The 20,391-nt window shown below is 54.1% G+C and overlaps 1 protein-coding gene and 2 long non-coding RNA genes across 9 annotated transcripts in view; 1 reads left to right on the top strand and 2 right to left on the bottom strand.

Moving 5' to 3' along the window:
- Positions 1-4,451: 4,451 nt before the first annotated feature.
- Positions 4,452-9,273, bottom strand: LOC119869724. Of its 3 annotated transcripts, XR_005372476.1 has the most exons (5): positions 8,879-9,273; positions 7,070-7,206; positions 6,903-6,983; positions 5,742-5,934; positions 4,452-4,726 (listed from the first exon to the last, which is right to left on the bottom strand). It is a non-coding gene; the product is annotated as an uncharacterized LOC119869724 (long non-coding RNA). The 3 variants fall into 3 exon arrangements; XR_005372475.1 differs by having other exon boundaries at positions 4,452-5,934; XR_005372474.1 differs by lacking the exon at positions 5,742-5,934 and having other exon boundaries at positions 8,879-9,271.
- ATOH8 (atonal bHLH transcription factor 8) overlaps positions 8,281-20,391 on the top strand; it is a 31,184-nt gene continuing 19,073 nt past the window's right edge. For all 5 annotated transcript variants that reach the window (XM_038561556.1, XM_038561558.1, XM_038561557.1 and 2 more), the window contains exons 1-2: positions 8,281-9,070; positions 16,783-16,974. In XM_038561556.1, the coding sequence (XP_038417484.1) occupies positions 8,312-9,070; positions 16,783-16,974 (951 nt within the window). In that variant the 5' untranslated portion in view covers positions 8,281-8,311. The remainder of the gene's footprint in view (positions 9,071-16,782; positions 16,975-20,391) is intronic.
- LOC119869725 lies at positions 9,440-19,102 on the bottom strand. The gene is made up of 4 exons (XR_005372477.1): positions 18,921-19,102; positions 15,660-16,103; positions 12,914-13,031; positions 9,440-10,228 (listed from the first exon to the last, which is right to left on the bottom strand). It is a non-coding gene; the product is annotated as an uncharacterized LOC119869725 (long non-coding RNA).

The raw sequence follows: 20,391 nt of genomic DNA, 5'->3' as shown, positions 1-20,391 counted from the left end.
TTACCAATCGTTTCCAGAAAACAGGTAACTGATTGAATTCACCAAACCCAGTAATTGTTCTGGCTTTTCAGAGACAGTCTTTAGATCCAATATCTTTGGTCCTCAGACACATTTAGGCTACCTGCTAGTTACCAACAACAGCCACACCCTCTGAGAAGCCTGGAGAAAAAAACCTTATGGACAATAAGCTCTGGGACTCAGTCTCTCCGACAATAAAATGGGAAGGTTGGAGTAGTTCAGAGTGGCAAACACATGGCGTGAAAGCTATGACCCTTCCTTTCATCCATGGCAGACATTGCTAATCAATTACAGCCACTCATTCCCATGGGATCCAGATGCAGCTTCAGAATCCTTTTCAACACAGGACTTTGGGCAGCCCCTACCAATCAATTAGATTTGGCATGCATGATAAAAAGCATTTATCCTCTGGGCAGTAGATGATCTCCAAGCCTCCCTCCAGCTGTGCTGATCTAGGATTGCAACTGATTAGGTGTCTGAGCGCTCAGCCTGGAGACCACCAGATCGACAGCTGTCCCTGGGGCTTCCCAGGTCTGTGGAGCTGCCCTTGAGCTGGGCCATGGCTGAGCTGGTGCCTTATTAATTTTCCTCACTGCTAATAAATGTGCATTGCGTCAGCTCCGCTCTGCCCCCTCATGTTCTCCGGCTGCCGCCAGCAGCGGGGACTTTTTCAGAGAGCTGTAAAAATAGTTTTTTTTTTAAGGAGCCTGCACAGAAGAAGCAGCCAAGCCTTTTTTGTTTCCTTTCTTTTCTGAGGGAATGGGGGAGATGGGTAGGGAATACTTCACAATGAAGGAATGTGCTCCTTGGGGAATTTAAAGTCGTTTTCCTTTTTTTTTTTTTAAGTTGTTTTCCTTTTTTTTTTTTTTTTTTATCACACTCTGGTTTCACATCTAGCCACAGAGCATGTCTGTAAGGATTGGTAACCGCTCCCAGGAGATGACCGGCTTAAGCCAGGTCTTGTTAGGCTGTTGACAACTTGGTGCTGATGAGCAGAGCCCTAATGAGCTGCTCACTTGCTCGCCGCCTGCTCCTGCCGGCTGATCCAGCTTCGGTGCTCCAGTGGGCTTGATGGCTCCAGGAGACAGCTTTTTTTGCATGTAATGGGGGTTAGGCATGCAGGAGAGCTTTCTTTCCAGCGAGTGAATGTTTTACTTTTCCCCACTGGTGCTCTGGGTTTTGAAGAGACTTACTGCAAATGCTGAGATGCTGGGGATGGGAGATTCTCAGGAGAGGTAGGCTCCAGGTCCTCCTCACTCTTCCCATTTCATAGGTGGAGAGACTGAAGCTTGCAGTGGGTAGGAGGACAGGTAGCAGCGTCAGGAGCCAAAGGGAAGGGGAATATCAGCTGATACTGGGAAGAGAATGCATCTCTTACCTCCCAGACCAGCAAGTCAAAGCTGCAGAACTCTGACAGTGTCTAGCCCAGAGCTTCTTGAACCTGAAAAGTGTATGCCGTTGTCTGTAAAGACAACACACTGTCACAGAGCCCTATGACATAATTGTACCCTTAGGCTTTATGCTCTTAAGTTCTTATATAACTATAAACAAATCAATACATTAATAATACAAATTAATACAAACAAATCAATAAATCAATAAAACCACAAAGGTGGTAAAACATTAATGACATTAAGTTAGTATGATGGGTAATGCTGTTTCACTGAAACAGGACCCATGGGGCAAAGAGGAGGAGCAGAGGAAAAGCAACAGAAGACCCTGGGCCTTTCCCATCAGGGGCCGTTAGAATGAAGGAATCTGGAGGGACAGTATGAAGTCAGGCTGAGGGAAGAAGACAGGAGAGGGCAGGCCAAGTCAGATGCTGGTCAGAGAAAGCTGAGAGCCTGGAGACACAGGTTGTTCAGGGGGGAGCCCTCATCTCCTCTGGAGGTGTATGTGCCCAGCACAGCCTGGCTACCAGTGCTGCTTCTTTGGGCAGGTCTCCTTGAGGCTCAGATAATCCCCTTGCTTTTCAGCAAATTCTCAGAGTCCAGGCAGTACCATGTGACCATCTCCTCTCTCCTCTGCCATCTTGCCTACCAATGGGAAGAACTCTTGCTGGGCTTTGCAAGGGAGCAGGTGCTGCTGCTCCCTGCTCCTTCCTATCTCTTTTGGTCAAGAACGCAGACCATGAACATAACACGTAAGTAGAACATATAGTGTGTTAACAGCAGGAAAGGGCTGGTGGTTCAGTTGTAAAGGGATGGTAGGAGTAGGCCTCAGCTTGGAAGTGACATGACAGCAAAGGCTTGGAGGAGGCGAGGGAGCAAGCCATGGGTGTTTGTCAGGGACTGTTCTCCAGCGTGGTTTAAATGTCCCTTTCTCCAGGCAGTCTGGTCCCACTGCTCTCCAATGTGGTTTAAATGTCCCTTCCTCCAGGCAGTCTCCCAGAGCTGTTCTGCCATGCTCAGAACTCTCACAGCTTTTCCTACAGCATGTAACACTTCACACTGTGTCTTGCAGCTCTCATCAGACTTGAGTTATCTTTCTCCCGGACCAGGAGCCTCTTGAGGTGGACATCACCACCCCTCCCTCCACAATGTTTACCCCTGGAGGGCAAGGGTGTTTGCTCTCCTCTCTGCTGTATCCCTAGCCTCTGTTAGTGGTCTACAAATGCATACTGAATTGTCAAAGGTGGACCTAGGAGGCGATGGGAATGGTTCGTCATTTGCACTGAAGCTCCTGATGTGGACACTTCAGGACCCATGGGGCAAAGAGGAGGAGCAGAGGAAAAGCAACAGAAGACCCTGGGGCAGCACTTTGCCCCCGTCCCATCACGAGACCTGAATGGGCCCAAGATTTGTCGAATGAATGGATGACCATTGATTAAAACTCAATGTCCTCCACTCAGTTTATCAGTTCAGAAACCAAAAGTCAGAGGAAAGAAACTGAATCTGATAGGAACCCCAGTCTCTGGTAGTCAGAGCAGCCGTTCCTGTGATATGATTAACTCTGCTTCTGGATCCATTGATTCTTCTGTCAAAGCAGCTGGTTGAGCAATAGTTGAGCAAGCCGAGGTCCAAACTCTGCAGTGGGCCTCTGTTCATTCAGTAAGTACATTCTGAGTGCCTACTGTGTAGAGGCTGGGATACAGCAGTGGACAAAGAAGGCAAAAATCTCTGCCCTCATGGTAACTGCTTGAAAACTTAAAGCAGGGAAGAAAGAGGTAGAAAGGAGAGGGATACAAACTTTACATGGATGCTCAGGGATAGCCTCACTAAAGTGACCTAGAAATAGCAGAAGGGGTGAAGGAATGAGCCACGAAGATACCTGGGGGAAGAGCATTGCCAAGGCAACAGCCAGTGCAAAGGTCACTTGGACAGAGGAAAGTAGAAGGAAGATAGGAAAGTGAGTCCAGAAGAGCTTCCTGTCTGGATGTCTTATCCCTGTCCTCTGGGTCAGTGTCCTGTTGATTAATGGTGGCAGTGTGGACACTGTCACTGGGAGACAGGGAGAGGCTTTGGGGCCACCAGGCTGATTGTATTCTACTTCCTGATCACTCCCCTGGGTGGTCCTATCTAGGGCTGCTGCAAGCACTACTCTGGGTGCTCTAGTTATATGTACCCCATTTCCTTCTAGCATAGTTTCCACTTTCCCTTCTCTTTCTTGAATGGGTGACAGACACATCCACTTTGGAACAACTGGGGCAGGCAGCAGTGAGGACTCTAGATTCAGGAATATAGAATTTCATGTAGCAAGTGTCCGAGGTTCTAAGCCATCCTGCTAAGAAGATAGCAATCAACGAACGTCCTCCTGCCAACTTGTCCTATCCTCACCCATGGGTGTTGCATGCACATCAGGGTGTTGCTGGGCAGGTTCCACTCAACCATGATGGGAGGGCACCAATGCTGGACCCCAAGATCTGAGATCCATATGCCTGAGGCCCTTGAATGTCCAGAAGTGGTGCCTTGCCATCTGATCCCGACCTGGAAGGAGCTGGAGGCACACCAGGGTGGTCCAGTGGCTTCAGCTGACAGGTGGACAGCCAGGATGCTAACAAGGTCAGCACTATACGTAGCCTAGCTGCTCAATCCCCCAGATGCTAGTCCCTGAGGTCTCAGGAGGCAGCAAAGCACAGGATTCAAAGCTTGGGGTTTTGAGTCAGTTGCCCCGGGTTCAAATCTCACTTCTGTTATTTTCTTTCTGGTGCAAGTTTTTCCTCCAGGAACAGTTTCCGTATCTGTGGAATAGAATGGGTTTGCCTTCTTGGGTCATTATAATGATTTAGAGAAATAGAGCCTGTAATCAATCCCTGCATGGAAGTAATGATTGCTGCCTGGCTGTGGAGCATTTGTTCCCAGGAGCCTAAGCCCTGAGCGCTTGCCTTCCTTTCCCTTTCTAGCTTCGTTCTTGTTCCTTGGACCAGTCATCCAGGGCACGTGGACCCTCCCAGTGGCACACTGTGCCAGCCCAAGGTAATATCAAACAGTTGATTCAGTGGGGGATGTTTTTAATGTAGGGCATAGGTTTTCTTGGGGTGTCTGTATTGTGCCATCCCAAGCAGAGCCTTGAGCCTCAAGAACCATTTTATCCTGGTAACTCTCTGGATTCACAAAATCTATATTACTGTCATTGCAGGGCTACCACAGGCGACTTCAAAATGAGCAGGTTCCTTGCAGGGAGATGTGCAGTACAGCGTCACACCACCAGGGGGCGCTGCCCAGCTGGTATCTTTCTCCTTCATGCTCTGCCGGGTTTCTCAAGGAGGCTGGGAAGACAGAATCAGGAGCCCTGGGATGCAGGTTTGCCCGTAGGCTTCGATTTATGGGCTCCTAGCCTTGACCTTGAAGATCTGCCACCTGGTGGGCTGGGAATGGCATTAACAGGAACCCTCCACAACTCCTGGACCCTTTACAGTTTGCTTCCTGTTCCTGTACATTCCATCTTATCCAACTAAGGGGATAATGCCCAGATACTGAACTAAGGCTCAGAGAGGTGAAGAGGCTGCTTGAGGCCACACAGCTGGTAAGTGGCAAAGCAGAGATCCCTCCTAGGCTTGCGTGATGCCAACCCCTGGGCCCCAGTGTCTGAGTGGGGGGAGGCAGCACGGTGCTGGGGGGGGGGTGGGCAGGAGGGTATCCCAGGAGACTGGAGCCAGCTCTGAGTCTTGCTCTACCTCCACCCAGCACAGCTGACTATTCCTATCCATTCTCTTCCCCTCTCCCCACGTGGGATTTCAGCGACCATCTCCAGTTTGGGGGGAATTGGTGAGGGGCTCAGGCAGCACCAGTGGAGCCCTCGATGTTCAGCCAAGATACATGCTTTTTCTAGAGCACAGCTTGGCTTCTTAAGGGATGATTTTCAGTCCTGCCAGAGACTTCCACACTAGCCATCCCAACTAGCCATAGACACCTCAGCCTGCAACTGTAGAGTCTGGGGCCAGATGCTACAATGCAAGGAGCCAAGGCAGTGTGCTAACGGGGGATGCCTAAAGCCACCTCTCACTCTACATCATCACTATGCTCAATGCCATACATGCAGCCTAATTTAATCCCTGTGATGGCCCTGTGAAAAGATTATGATCTCCATTTACAGGTGAGGACACTGAGGCTCATAGGGTACCTCTGCAGCTCTGGAGAGCAGTGGGCTGGCTTTCCTCCCATGCCTGCCACTGAGATGCACGAGGAGTGGGCAAGCACGGATCTTAGCCTCTGCTTGAGTTCTGGAGAATGTAAAGGACATGAGAGCTGGCTGTCCTTCAGCAAACATCTCCTGAGACTTACCAGGCTTCCAGGAGCTCACAAACCTAGGGGGGTCCGCCAGGTCCTCAGTGGAGGATAAACTGCAGCCAGACTTGTGAGTGAGCATGTGCAGAGGCCAGCAAGAGTGACAGGGGGCTCTGGTGGTCAGTTGGCCAGGGTTTACAGGAGGAGGGGAGACTGGAGCCAGTCATCAAAGGGTGAGGGCGAGCACGCTCTGCAGAGGGGAGGTGTGGGAGACTTGTGAGCAAAAGCCAGGTTTCCAGGGTCCTGCGGCTGAGTGGGGAGACACAGGTGAATGAGGTCTCCTCTCTGGGGCACACCTTTGGTCTTAGGAGATAAGATGCAGGAAGATGCTGGGTGTCCATGGAGGGGGGTGCCTCAGGGAGCACATGCATTATGATGATCCATCTCAGTGAAAAAGATGAGGTTTTGGATTGACTATAGGCAGAAAACTGGATGCCTCCATGAGTGTGAATGTGTACACACGAGTGTATCTTTGAAGCCCAACGTCAAAGTCGTTGACCTACCACCCTGAGAAATTGACTGGACAGAAATACCATCCTCAATGACAGAGGAGAAAACAGAACCCCCGGGGGCCTGGGGCTCAATAGTGGAAAAGCCAAGGTCTATCATGGACTCCTGGTCCCAGCTCTATGCCCCTGTCTCAACCTTCTGCCTAGACTGCCATCCTATCTCTCAGGGCCCTGCATGTCACAGGCCACCATGTCACCTGCCTCCCCCTGCATTTTCACAGGAAAAGCCCCATGGTGGGTCTGGCAGCAGAAGTGAAGGGCTGAAACCAGAAAGAGGAGGATCCCAGTAGCTGCAGAAGTCAGAGCCCAAGACCAGGGTGGAGTCGCCATCCTCTTCTCCCAAGCTGCTGAAAGTGCCGGCCACTGCCGTTAGGAGGAAGTGCCTCAGAGAAAGGACCCGGGAGAGACAAAGCCCTGGGCTGGTTCTCCAGGGAAGGCTTGGGTAAGGGCTCCCTAGTTTGACCTCTTCCTTCCAGAGTCTTCAGTGGGATGGCACTGGGAACAGAAAGTCTGGGGAGTCCACCTCTGCCCCCTGCCTGTACCACTGGGCACTTGCAAAGCTCTCCCTTAGGGCCAGGCACTGCTCTGGGCGCCTGCACACATATTCTCAATTTCCACAACCACTTCAGGGGGAAGGTATAATTATTACCTCGGTTTTATGCGTAAGAAGAGGGAAGCACAGAGAGGTTCCGTGACTCATCCAAGATCACTCCATTTGTAGAGGGTAGAGCTGGGGTTGAACACAAGGAATCTGCCTCAAGGAGAGGCAGATCTGGTCATTAATAACAATAATAAGCAAAGCCATTTGACCAGTACCTCCTGTGTGCCTGGGGCTTCAGTCCTCACAGCAAGGCTGGGACGGGGGCACTCCTCATTTCATAGATGAGTAAATCCGAGCTTAGCAGGCGGCCAGGGGTGAGGCGCCTGCAGAATCTCACAGATGCTAGGTCTCCCTAAAACGGAAGGGTCCACTCTCAGCCTCTTTGCAGGCCTCTTTGACTCGCTGTGTGACAGTGGGAAAGCACATTCCTCTACAGAGCCTCAGTTTCCCTATGGCCTAGGCCTTCTATTCCTGGCCTCCCTGCTCCAGCAAGTGACGGAGTGGCTGGGATTGCGACGTTGTGGGAATGTGCGTCTCCTCCGTGAAGAGCCTTTGCCTCCCCCCACCCTGCTCCGTACCCACTCCCCACCCCGCACCCCTCCCCCCGCCGCCCAATAAGTCCTCGCTCCGTCTTTTTTTTTTTTTTTTTTTTCCCTCGATTGGTGAGTTGGGACCGGAGGCGCTGGGTGCAGAAGGTCGCTGCTGTGTCACCCGGAGGTCAGCCAGCCTGGGTGGAGAAGGCCCGGCTCAGATCTGGGGAAAGGGTCAAAGGGCCCAGAAGCCACGTGCTCGGGGCAGTTCTGCGGGGAGCGGAGCGTCCTCCCGGGGGGGAAAGGAGGCGCCCCGGACTTGGGGGGGGCGGGGAGGGAGGGCCAGAGGAGGCAGGCTCTGGACAGAAGGGATGGGGGTGGGGGGAGGCAGAGAGGACGCGGACAAAGGAGGCGGCCGGCGGCCCAGCTGTTTTGAAAAATGCTTCCTGTTTCTTTAAAGGCGCTCGCGGCCCGGGCGGCCGGGGCTGGGGAGGCGGCGGCGGCAGGAGCTGCCTCCTCTCCGGGCGGCGGCGCTGACTGATCTCGCGAACCGGGCTTCTGTGTAAACTGAGGCTAAACAAACACAGATGGAGCGCAGCGGGCGTTCTCCAGAAACGCCGGCGAGGCGGCAGCGACTTCAGACGACACTCTGAGCGCTCCGGGAGCGGCCCGCCCGGCGGCTTCGCGGAGCCCGCGGCGCAGCTGCCCCGCGCGCGGGGGAGAGAGGGAGGGAGGAGCGCGGGCGGGGAAGGGGGAGAGCCCGAGACTCCCCGGCGCGGGGCGCGGCGGCCGCCGGGCAGAGCCGGCTCGCGGCGTGCGGAGCGAGCGCGGCGGGCGCGCGGCCCGGGCGGCCCCACGGCAGCCCCCGCCCCCGCCCCCGCCGCCGCCGCCGCCGCCGCCGCCCCCGCCCCGCGCGCCGCCCGCGCCATGAAGCACATCCCGGTGCTCGAGGACGGGCCGTGGAAGACCGTGTGCGTGAAGGAGCTCAACGGCCTCAAGAAGCTCAAGCGGAAAGGCAAGGAGCCGGCGCGGCGCGCGAACGGCTATAAAACTTTCCGATTGGACTTGGAAGCGCCCGAGCGCGCCGCCGCCGCCGCCGCCGCCACCAACGGGCTGCGCGACGGGACCCAGCGGCTGCAGCCGGTCGCGGCCCCCGTGCCAGCCCCGGCGGCGCCGGCTGTGCCCTCAGGTGGGGGCGCAGACCCGGCCGGGGAGCGCCGGGGCGCCCGGGCGCCGGAGGTCCCCGACGCGCGGAAACGCGGCTTTGCCCTGGGCGCAGCGGGCCCGGGGCTCCCCACGCCGCCGCCGCCGCCGCCGCCGCCCCCGGGCCAAGGACCCGGGGGTCCCGAGGCGCAGCCTTTCCGGGAGCCCGGCCTGCGTCCCCGTATCTTGCTGTGCGCACCGCCCGCACGCCCCACGCCGCCGGCGCCCCCCGCGCCCCCCGAGGCGTCCGCGCGCCCAGCGCCCCCCACGCGCCCCGGGGAAAGTTCTTACTCGTCAATTTCACACGTAATTTACAATAACCACCCGGATTCCTCCGCGTCGCCTAGGAAACGGCCGGGCGAAGCGACCGCCGCTGCCTCGGAGATCAAAGCCCTGCAGCAGACCCGGAGGCTCCTAGCGAACGCGCGGGAGCGGACGCGGGTGCACACGATCAGCGCCGCCTTCGAGGCGCTCAGGAAGCAGGTACCGGCTCCCAGCCGCGCGCCCTCGCCGCGCCCCGGGACGGCTGCCGCAGTGGGTGGGCGAGCGGCGGGGAGGTTCCAGGGAGGCTGAGGCTGTGCCCAAGGGGCAAGTGGTTCCCGCCCGGTCGGCCCCAGGGCCCAGACAGGTTGGAGCTCCCCAGGGCAGTAACCTTTGCCACGGCGTTGGTACGGATCTCAGCTTGCAAAGTGCGGGCAAAGGTCTGGTTCGCCCCCCTCCCCGCAGCCTCGTCCCTCGCCCCACCCCCCCCGGGGGGCGACCCTTCTGCGCATCTGACTTCAGCCCTCATAGTTCACTTTTATGGCAGCGAGTGTTTGTCTTCTCCAGTCCCTTGAGCGCGGTGGGAAGCGGAGAGAGGGAATGTAGGAATCTGTCCCTGGCAAGGGAGGGGGGAGGGGGAGACCCTTCCTCTTTGGGCATTGAGCGTGGTCTGGGTCTTGGGAGACCCAGATGCTGCGGAGGAGTGGACCTGGTTTTGCCTTCCAGAAGGGATACCCCTACACTCAGGCTGCTTTGGTGCCGGGCACCGCATCGCCCTGGTATCCTTAAGCATCCGGGCTACAAGCCCGTATCCTCTCCCTCCCCAGTGGCAGCCTCAAGAATTGGCTGGTGAGAGCCTTCCCAGGGGATACCCTCCGCTGCTGACCTTCAGCTCATGGTGAATGAAGCAGGCAGATCTACTGAGGGGACCGGTTAGTTGGGGGATCTTCAGAGTCTAGTCCCGGGGTGGGCCAGGGGCTTCTCAGTTTGGGGCTGGTGGGTGCCGCCCTCACCAGACAGCATCCTCTAGGGGGATGGAGAAGAACAGTTATCTGAGAATTACATGTAGTGGGGAGGAGCAGTTTTGCAATTACTTTAAACAAGACTGGGACTGCCCTGGGGTTCTAGACTTCTCATTTTCTTAGAGAGAAGGGAGGTCTAAGAAGAAGGTAGTAAGTGCCCTCTGCCCCCACCCCCACAGGGAAAGGGGGAAGGATTAGGGGTGGATGGGACTGGTTTGGACTTCAGGTTTTTGGCACACTCTACAGCTGACTTCCTGTGTGTCTCCAAGAAAGTTACTCAACGTCTCTTGGCTTTAGCCAACAACAAAGCGTTTTAGAAAACATGATCTTCTTTCTAGATCCCACTCTCTTCTTCTTCCTGCGGGTGGAGAGGACAGGTGCATGTGTCCATCCATGAGAAGGGGATTGAGCTCCTGGGAGAAAAGAGGCTCTATGAGTCGAGCCAAAGTGTCTTGCTTGGATTTGGGTAAGATGCTTGGTCAGTGAGGTGGCCAGCCTTGCCAGTTGGGTCACTGGGCAGTGTGCCCAGTGGAACACTCAGGCTTACTCTTGGGCAGCAGGTCTGGGTCTGAATGCCTGGAGAGGGTGGCATCCTACAGAGCATCTTGCAACCTACTCGCAGGATGGAAGGATGACAGGTGGGTAGAAAGATGCCTGTCCACCTGCTTACCTTGCAACTAGGTAAATGCTCTCAGTTTGGGGAGGCCACATGCCCAGAGGGTCACAGCTGGTGAGAAGCAGGGCAGGGCTGCCACCTAGGTCCTTTGACTACCAGTTCATGTCCCCTTTTGACCCTCTGGCTGCCTCTTTCATTTCCAAGGAAGTATTCATGGTCTCCATGTACTGAACTCAGCTAAACGTCTCATTTACCCAGTGGTTTTTCAGTAATATTCCATCCTGTTTGAACTCAACATCCTGTCAGGTTGAATTACCCCATTTAATGGAATGGAAAACTGAGGCCTAGAGAAAGAAGGAAGGAGACTTGTCCAAGATTGCTTAGTGGATTAGGGAAGATGATAGCAGTTTCTGGAATGCCTGCCTGGCCAAATGCTTCCCACAGTGCCATCTGTATCTGTCATGTTTATTAACAATCGGAAGCTGGTTTCCACATGGCTGAGTCTGAGATGAGATTATTTAAATCCTAGTCTCCTTTCATTCCTACCCTTTCTGTGGGGAAGTTCTACATAAAAAGGGCAGATTCAGGGACATACCTATGTCTAGACACATGATCATTACACATGGCCAAGAGGACACACAAATACACAGGCCCAGAGGTGCATGCTCCTGTCTGTTCTCTCCTTGCTCAGACCATTCTGTCCCTTTCCCCAGAGAGCTGCCAGCCCATAGTGGGCATCTGCCTGCCATCTAGGAGGGAAGGAGATAGAGGTAGGACACTTGTGATCTCAGAGCCAGGGGCTGAGGCTGCACCCACCGCAGCACTCATCTGATGGAGGAAACCCTACGTCCTAAAGGAGCTCCTTCCTCCTCTGGTCCTCAATCCCACATGTGAAAGGTACAGACATGCACACACATGCACACACACATTCTCATACCCCGATCCAGATAGGCTGTAGCTCTGGATCTAGGCTCGAGTTTGACTGTTTGAAATGGCCCCTTGGCAAAGAAGAGAAAGGAGGAGGATGATTCTGCCTAAAATGAAGCCTCTGCCATCACAGCACTGAGATCAGTTCTGGGATTATGGCTCTGGTCTGGAGTTTTGTGTCCCTAAGCAATTTCCTGACATGGTTAAAAGAGCACTGGATGAGGAGTCCAGAGGCCACGGTTTGAATGGTGGCTCTGTTGCATGCTTTCTGCATAACCATGGAAAGTTACTTTCCCTCTTTGGGATTCAGTTGCTAAAGCTGGAAAATGGTGATAAGGCTCACCCCCCACATAGCTTCTTTGCAAAGAGCAAATGAAGAAAGGCATGGGGGCTGTAGGAGGAATGAACATTCCTTAGCATTTATAGTGTCCTCAGTGCCAGGCAGGGCCTTGAGAGATGTGGAAATAAACATTCTGTATTCATTTTAACAGCACTCCTAGAAACTACCATTTATCAGATGCTTGCTTTGTGCCGAGCACTGTGCTAGGCACCTCATATATGTTACAGTGATATTGTCATTGTTATTATTGTTATTATTATTATTATTATTATCTCCCCCTCGTTTCACAGATAGTGAAACTGAGGTTCAGAGAGCTTCATGTAAGTTGGCTGACTTCTCGCAGCCTTTTGCAACCACGTGGGGCCTTGTAAGTTTTGCACTGTGTAGCTCCTTGCTTGGCATACCATTCACTAGATTTGAGTGTGCTGTGCCTCCTTGGCCTGGTGCAGTCACAGCCTGCATAGCTGTGTGCCACCGTCACTGTAGAGCCTAGATTCTAATCAGAGTCCGTGAGTCACTCCAATGCCCAGGCTTTTAAGAGCTCTGCCTCTCAGCCTCTTGAATTCATGTGGGGTCATGGCCCCCTGGCATCCTATGGGGTCTGAGACTAAGGGAAGTGTAGGTTTGGGGGCACCATCCCAATGTCCCCTCACGGCCCATCCTGAGTTCTCTTGGTGAGGATCCACTGGGAGACTCCAGGGGCAGCCGAGAAGAGGACCCAGGCTCCACTTGCTTGGCATCCCCTTCCTGAATCTGTATCTGTCAGATTACAGCAAGGCCCTGAGGGCTCCTCACTGCCACCTTGGGCATCTGCCCCGAGAGGCTGCTATCCCTCCATAAAGGCTGAGGGGTCAAGTTTTCAGGGGAGAGAGGAAATCTGCACATACACCAGATGTCCCAGTGTGCTGCCAGGAGGCCAAGGCCAGAACTCTGGCCTCTCCCCGCACCCAACCAGCAAGGCCAGGCTTTCCTTTCGACCCCCTCCCACCTGGCCCTGGAGCAGCCCCGCACCCAGGCCAGGCCCAGCTGTGCACACATGGCCTTCACATGAGGCGGCAGGGAGGGCCCTGTGCAGCTGGGCTGGTGGCATGTGCTGTGGCCTGACCATCTGCCCCACACACACCCCACCCCCACACCAGACCAGAGGGCCTCTCCCCCACCTGCACTTCCTTGGCCAAGCAGCTCCTTGCTCTTCCCTTCCTGGTTAAGAGCATGATGGGCTGGACCAAACAGAAGGCTTCCCAGTGCTGACGATAGACAGCAGGTCCTTTTACTTTCCTAGAAGCGAGGCAATCTGTTAGGAGTTGAAGGCAAATGACCCTGCTGCCTCCTTTGCCCTGTGTCCTTTGATTAGGGGAGCCGACAACTGCTGAAGGGGTCCTCTGCAGGTGATGGGGTGGCTGGTAAGCACAAAGGCCAAAGTCCCATGGGATTATCAGCCCAGAACTCACCATCCTCAGCTTCAAAGGCAGCCTGCCCATCCCCTGACCTAAAGACTCATCCAAATCCCTAGTCCTTCCAGCTAATTGGAAAGAGCCCAGCTAAGGCATCAAGTGTTTCTCTGTAAAGTGGAAGTAATCATTTCTACTTCACTGGGCTATTTAAAGATAAATATAGATATTGTATTAAGTATACCCTTAGTTGATCACAATAAACAGCCAGGGGTGGCCTGGTCCCAACAATCACGTAGGGACAAACAATGTAGGCATTGTTGTTCCCAGTCTCCAGATGAGGGAACTAAAGGCTCAGAGAGCTGAAGGCATCTCTCAAAGTCACTGGTAAGTGCCTGCAGTTCAGATGAGCTCTTTCCACCCTTCCTTAGGACCTGCTGCCAGGCCAGACCAGGGTACTTCTTAACCAGGGTTCCGGGGCCAGAGGGCTGCATCCTGGGGCATGGGCACCAGGAGGGAGGGTCTGGACTTACCCATGTGAGCTGAGGAGCACCTCCCACTCAGGGGACAGGGAAGAGGAGGAGTGAGCTGCCCAAAAGGTGCCGCTAGTGTCCTACATGTGGCCAGCTGTGGTGGAGGGAGCCTGGGGAACTCAGTGGCCATGTACCTTCCTTGGGTAGCTTCAGGTCTTAGCTGAGTGACTGGGGCCCAGTATGTCACCTCTCTGTTTCTTCATGTACATTTGGGATATCAACCTTTATTTTGGGGAAGGTTTCCAATGGGACAAACTACCTGTGAATAGCTACTGTAGTGCCAGACACACAACTAGAGCCTGATAGATGGTTTCCTTGTCAGATCTGGGTTTTGGTAGAAGCAATCTGGCCCAGAACCTGGGCGGAGCCCCTAGGTTGGTCTTGGCCTCATCTTTGCTCTGCAATCCTGCAATGATGCTGGATCCCCATGTGCAGATCCTTCCCGAGATTCCTAGTCCCCACTGGCAGAAAAGCCCATCTGTTCAGGGGCCAAGGGCACAATGAGCCAGGCGACTCCCAGCCTGGCCCCTAGGTGAAAACAACAGTAGGGACCTGTGTCACAGAGCTGTGCCCAGCACCCAAGGGCCTCTTGCAGATAGGCACTCCTTCCTGGGGTGCAGAAGAGGCGGAGGTACAGGGCTGGCTCTTGAGACACCCTTCCCCTGTGCCAGGACTCCCGGGAACCTTTCTGTCCCACAGACCTTGTTTATTTGTTCAGGCTGATAAAGCAAGATTCTCTGCACTCTGGTTGGGAACAGGCAAAGTGCATTGTTCTGCTGCTTTTCTTGGCTTTTCTGGGATGAGTTTGGAGCCACAGCCAGGGCTGGGTGAATGCACAGGTGTTGGCATTCTCTCTGTCACCAACCTGCCCCTCCTTCGGCTTCTTTGTCTGGTAAGGGGCCACTCCTTGGCTGCTGGAAGATTTGACAGCAAACCTTGCCTCTGAGATGGGTGCCATTTCAGGACCCAAGCTGGTGGGGGGGCTAGGGGAGGTGGTGATGAGCAGGCATTGTGTCCTGGCTCCAGCTCTCCTGCTTCTCATTTGCTCTGGAGCCCCCTCCTTGGAGACAATTCTGCAGCCCCCAATCATAATGACTCACTGACTTGTGCCAGGGCTTACTCCGTGCCGTGTGCTGTCATCTCACTTAATCCTACCACACTGTGAGGGCAGCCCTGTTAGCAGGTGAAGAGGAAGCCCGGGCTTGGAAAGGTCATGTCAGCTGCCTGGGGTCTTCTAGCCAGGGAGAGCTAGAGTCAGGAGTTGAACCCAGATGACCAAAAGGTATGTGTGATTAAGTTCTACACTGAATAGCTTGATCTTCATCCTCTGAGAGAGGAAAGGGTTTTGAGCACATTTCTAAACATTCTGGAGCCACCTGGAGAACATGGAGATAAATCATTCCTTTGCTCATTCATTCTCTCCTTCAACGAACCCTCTTGTGGGCCTGTTGTGGGCAAGACCTGTCTAGATCCTACAGACATGGGCCTTCCCCAACAGCTCACACAGAGACTGACCTATAAATGAGTGACAATAATTGGGAGTTAAGGACGGTTGGGGTGTTATTAGAGTATTATTAAGTACAGGTGCCTGCTCCAGCACTCCTCCCCGTGCCCCCTGGTTTAGGGTTGGGTGGGGAAGGTCAGATAGCTCCTGGACAACGTGAGAACAAAGTGGATGATGCATGTAGGGTCTCCATCTGTGGTGACTGTCTTATTTGTACTTTCTCAATCTCTGCCCTAGTGACAGTTTGGGCTGAGCATTTGTGTATGGTGGCCTTCCAGGACCCTGTGCATTGCAGGATGCTTAGCAGCATCCCTGGCCTCCAACCAGTAGGGTCCACTACCACCTTCCCTTCACTGTTCCCCAATATTGACAATTAAGAATGTCTGCAGATACTGCCAACACTTCCCCTGGGCACAGAATCATCCCCAGTAGAGGACCATTGGTCCAGAGCAATGCCTGGTATATGGAGGATACTCACCAAATACTTGTTGAATGGACATGCTGTGGTGACCCACTCTGTGGGATGACAGTTGATGAGTACCAGAATCAGTGGTAGAGGTGGATGCTGTGTATGAATCCTGGAGAGCCAGGGAGAGGAGGAAACCAGAGCCCTGGTGGCTGGGTGAGCACAGTCCAGCCATTTACATGAATGGTAGGTATATCAGAGGAGCAGTAGGCTGTGTCGGTTCGCACTTGTCAGATGGACTTGGTGGAGTCATTTCCATGCCTCAGCACAGAGCTCAGCTGTAGTCTTCATCGCTTTTTGCTCATGCAGTACAAACATTGGTGGACAGTGTAGAAAGGTAGAGACTCCATCTCTTCACCCCATACAAACCCCTATGAATTAGTGAGTGTCCACTTGGCAATGAGTCACTGAAAAGCATGTCAAATCTGGTTGGGGCTGTAAATATATATTATACACCTGTATGCCCAACAGCGACCCAGGTCCAGAGAGCATAAAGAAAAAGAGAAAGGAAAAAGAAAGCCCTCATAGCTAAGCACTGGCACTTTCCTTCTTGTACATTCCCACCGTGCTGGGTACCTAACTCTGTTATGACACTGTAACAGCTCTCTTGAGTGTGAGTTCTCTGAAATCAGGAACCAAGTTATTATTCACAATTGGACCCCCAGTGTCCAGCAGAACAAGTGTTGCTGCATAAGTGAGTGAGTGGAATATCAGAGCTGAAAAATATGAAATATGTGGGTTCTCTCAGACAGACTTCTTTTTAGGGAGGGCAGGTGGACAGAGCCCTGTGATGGTGGGAATGCGCATGCTTCATTTCTAATGCCTTGTGGGCCTAAGCTGAGCTTCAGTTTTTTTCCCCTACAAGATGGGAACATGGATGCCTCCCGGAGTTTGTGAGTGGATGAGTTGAGATGTGTGTTTGAGATGTGTGTGAGGAAAACAGTGGGTGCTTAGATTAGAAAATAAAATCCGGGTCAAAGGATTAGACAGGCCATGTCTGCTGCCTGGCAATCCCCTCTTGGGCAATGGGACATCATTGTGGGTGGCCCCACGCCTATCTGGTCAGGGTGCCCTGCTGGGCCCTGCTCAGCACAGAGACCCTGGCAGCCCCTCCTGATGCCTTCTCAACCCCCAGGTGCCGTGTTACTCATATGGGCAGAAGCTGTCCAAACTGGCCATCCTGAGGATCGCCTGTAACTACATCCTGTCCCTGGCGCGGCTGGCCGACCTTGACTACAGTGCCGACCACAGCAACCTCAGCTTCTCTGAGTGTGTGCAGCGCTGCACCCGCACCCTGCAGGCTGAGGGACGTGCCAAGAAGCGCAAGGTATGTGCCAGCCCCTGGGGCAGCAGCCTCTGGAGGGGGACAGGAGAGATGGGAATGGAAATTGGGGCATCCCACTCTCACTCAGGCTTCTAACCGGGCCAGCAAGATGAGCCTCTTCGAGGTTTTGGGGGTCGCTCCAGCTTCAGAGCTCCTCACACAGCTGGGATTATGGGAGGGACGCTACTCCTGGTAACGGGGCTAGCGGGTACCTTGGACAGTCACCCTGAGCCTCTGGGCCTGGGTTTGCTCACTTAATGAGGAAGATGGTGTATCTGAAGCTCTTTCTGGTTTTCTGTGGTGCTGATCTGCCCATGTGGCCTCTGAGAGATGTATCAGAATGAGCAGAATGAGATCCTCTGAGCAGGGTGACAGCCCACGAGAGCTCTTCAGCATGTTTGGGAGTACGACTTGGCCTGTGGATTACTTGAGGCCATGTGTTAAGGCGAGTGATATTCGTAGTTCGTTCATTCATTCGGGAGAGATTTGCTGATCCCCAGCCATGTACCAAGCATGTGGACATGGATGTAAAGGTAACAAACCTATGGTCCCAGTCCCCATGAAGCTCACAGGATGGTCAGAGGGACCCCGCTGCCAGTAGATACGGGTGGTATGGTATGGCAAGGTGGTCTTAGAGGTCTGTCCTGCCTGGTGGAAGGCTGGGCTGAGGAGGGACAGGTTACCTCTCGTGCCCAAGGGAGTTTGAAAGGGCATCTTACTGTAAGTGGTATTTGATCTGGGCCCAGGACCACCAGGAGGTCACCAGGAAGATGAAGCAGGGCACAGCATCCAAGACAGAGGAAACAGCCTGTCCAGAGCTTGATGTGTTTGGAGAAATGTGTGCAGAGGGAAAGGTGGTGGGCACAGCTCTGGTCCCTAAATGGCCTGTGCTCCCACCCTTTCCATTTGGGGGTCAGTGCCAGGCAGTACTGAGCAAGGCTTATGGAAGCCCTCTGGATCTCTGTTCCTATGAGGCTAGGGGAAGAGACACAGAGCGTGGGACCTAGTCTGTATCCATGAGGTGGGTAGAGGCCGTGAGACATGCCTGGTTCCCCTGGGCATCCAGGGATGGAGAAGGTGGGGGAGCCTGGTGACTGGCATCCTCCCTCCTTCCTTCCACCTCCTCCTTCCTTCCTGGTTTGCCTTTCCCTCTCATCCCTGACACTCCTTCCCCAGCCCCCCCACCTTCCCATTCCAGAAGGCTCCTCTCTGGGTTCTCCAGGTTTCCCAGAGGCCTCTGGGCCTTGGGCCAGGGAGGCCCCCCATGGACTCTCCTGCCTCCGCCAGGGAGGGCCATGCATGTCCCCGCCGCCAGCTAGCCACTGCTGCTGCTGCTGCTGCAGTAATTGTACATTGCATTCCTGGGAGTGATTTAACGTGGACCAATTAGATGAAGTCCTCATCAAGTGGGTGAGAGGAAGCACCACTGGCTGCTGGCAGGGCAGCTTTCCTCTGGAAAGTGACACGGGTAAATTAAAGGCGTGATTGATGGCTCCATGCAGGGCTCTGTGACAAAGGAGGTTTGTAAACTCTGGGTGAACTTCCCTTGGCATTCAGGCAGCCTGGAGGTGTGGATGGGCAGGATGGGCAGGCGCCATTTGCTCCAGATCCACCTCTCATCTCCTCACCTCCTCACCCCCCCCCACACACTCCCCCTCATGCACTGAGACAGGAGTGCTGAGGCCCCTTTCCTTCCCTGTTCCTTGATTAGAGCAGGTAGTGGCCTGGGCTGGGGAGGACAGAAGGGGAGTGGGGTGAAGATGTCCAGCAGAGATGAGGTTTTGGCTTCCCCTGAAATCACCTTGATTCTGAGACACCTTAGAGACCATCTGGTCCAACTCCCCATTGTCTAGATTGGGAGACTGAGGTGGCAGGTGGTGGTTCAGGGCATCAGAGTCCCTTCTTATCACCTACCAGCTGTGTCATCATATGCCATCCCATTTCTTTACCTCTCCAAGCCTCAGTTCTGTGGCTGATGACTGGGCGTGGTGGGAACATCAGTCATCAGTGATTTCTCAGGCACTTCCCAGCCTCTGCATCCAAGTAGAGGTCTTGCCTCACCTCAGAAGAGCGTGGGGTTGCTTGCATTCCGTGACCCCTCCTGCTGGGTGGCTGTTCCAGGGCTGCTGTCTCCCAGGTGCTGTACCTATACATAATCAGCATTGTCAAAGGAACTTAGATGGACAGGGTTCTGGAGTTGCCGGGACATCTGAGGACTTGTCCAGCCCCAGCACTCAGCCCTGGCAAGCTGGAGGGGTTCACAGGACCACCCCATTTCTGTGGCTTGTGCTTTCCTGCATGTCTGTCACCGTGCAGGTAGGTGAGTCCTGAGGTGTCCTCAGGGATGGTCTCCAGACCATCCAGTGGCCCTGAGTAGCTGGGGCAGGCCACCGTTTTATTGACCAGAACCTAGGGGCCTGGTATCCCTGGAAGTTCACTTGATCATTCATTCATTCATTCATTCATTCATTCATTCATTCATTCAGTGTTTATTAAACATGTGCAGTGAGTTCCACACTGGGGCTTGAGCCTCCATAGTCCCTGTAAACAGAGTAAATGGATTTGGAGCTCAGATCAAGCCTCTGTCCCCCTCCCCTGTGGCTACTGAGGGTTTGGGGATGGGGATGAGCCAGGCTCAAAGAAGGGAAGTAGCTAGAAAACACGTGCCAATGAAAGTGATTGGCTCAAGTCCTCTGTAAATGGCAACTATGACAGTGGTGACCCTCACCAGCACCACTGATAGGAATTTCAGCTGTCTCACTCAATGGCTTGCTCACAGTTAATGTGTCCGCAAGAGGCTGGGCAATCCTTTCTTGGGTTACCTCCTTGAGAGATCATGTGCAATGTCTTCTGAGATCCCTTGTAGCTCTAGTGAGCTGCCACATGTGGTGCCCCCACCTGTGAAGAATGAGCTGGAAAGTGAATCAGCTCCCCGCCCCCCACCACCACCAGGCCCCAGGTGCCATCTTTGGCCCATTTCAGCCCTTCCCTGCCAGGTGCTAGAGACCTGCATCCCTTGACCCGCGCGTCCTCTGTCTCTGAGCCTCACAGGGACACAACTCTGAGGGTTCAGAGCCTCGTTTGGAAGCCTCTATCGTGCAGTGAGGCCTGTGTAGGAGGCCGCCCAGCCCAGAGATGGGGGTAGGGGTTGGGGGCGGGTAGGAGTGGATGGGCCCTGGAGAGCTCAGTTCTGACTCTGGCTGTAGCTGGAGATAATGCACGCTAAGCACCTGGCTCTGGGCCATGTTTCTGCAGCTCCTGTTTTTAAAGCAGCAACTCCTAGGAGCTTTGGAGGAGGAGGCGGAGAAGAAAGAGGAAGAACAACAGGACTGTTTCACACCTGGGTGGGGGATGGGGGTGTTTGCCAGACCTGCAGAATAGGAAAGGACTTATTTCCCACAATCCAGGATGCCCCTTTCC

Source organism: Canis lupus, chromosome 17, assembly GCF_011100685.1.
Source record: "Canis lupus familiaris isolate Mischka breed German Shepherd chromosome 17, alternate assembly UU_Cfam_GSD_1.0, whole genome shotgun sequence".
Taxonomy (NCBI): Eukaryota; Metazoa; Chordata; class Mammalia; order Carnivora; family Canidae; genus Canis; species Canis lupus.
This window is presented reverse-complemented; position numbering and strand designations above follow the sequence as displayed.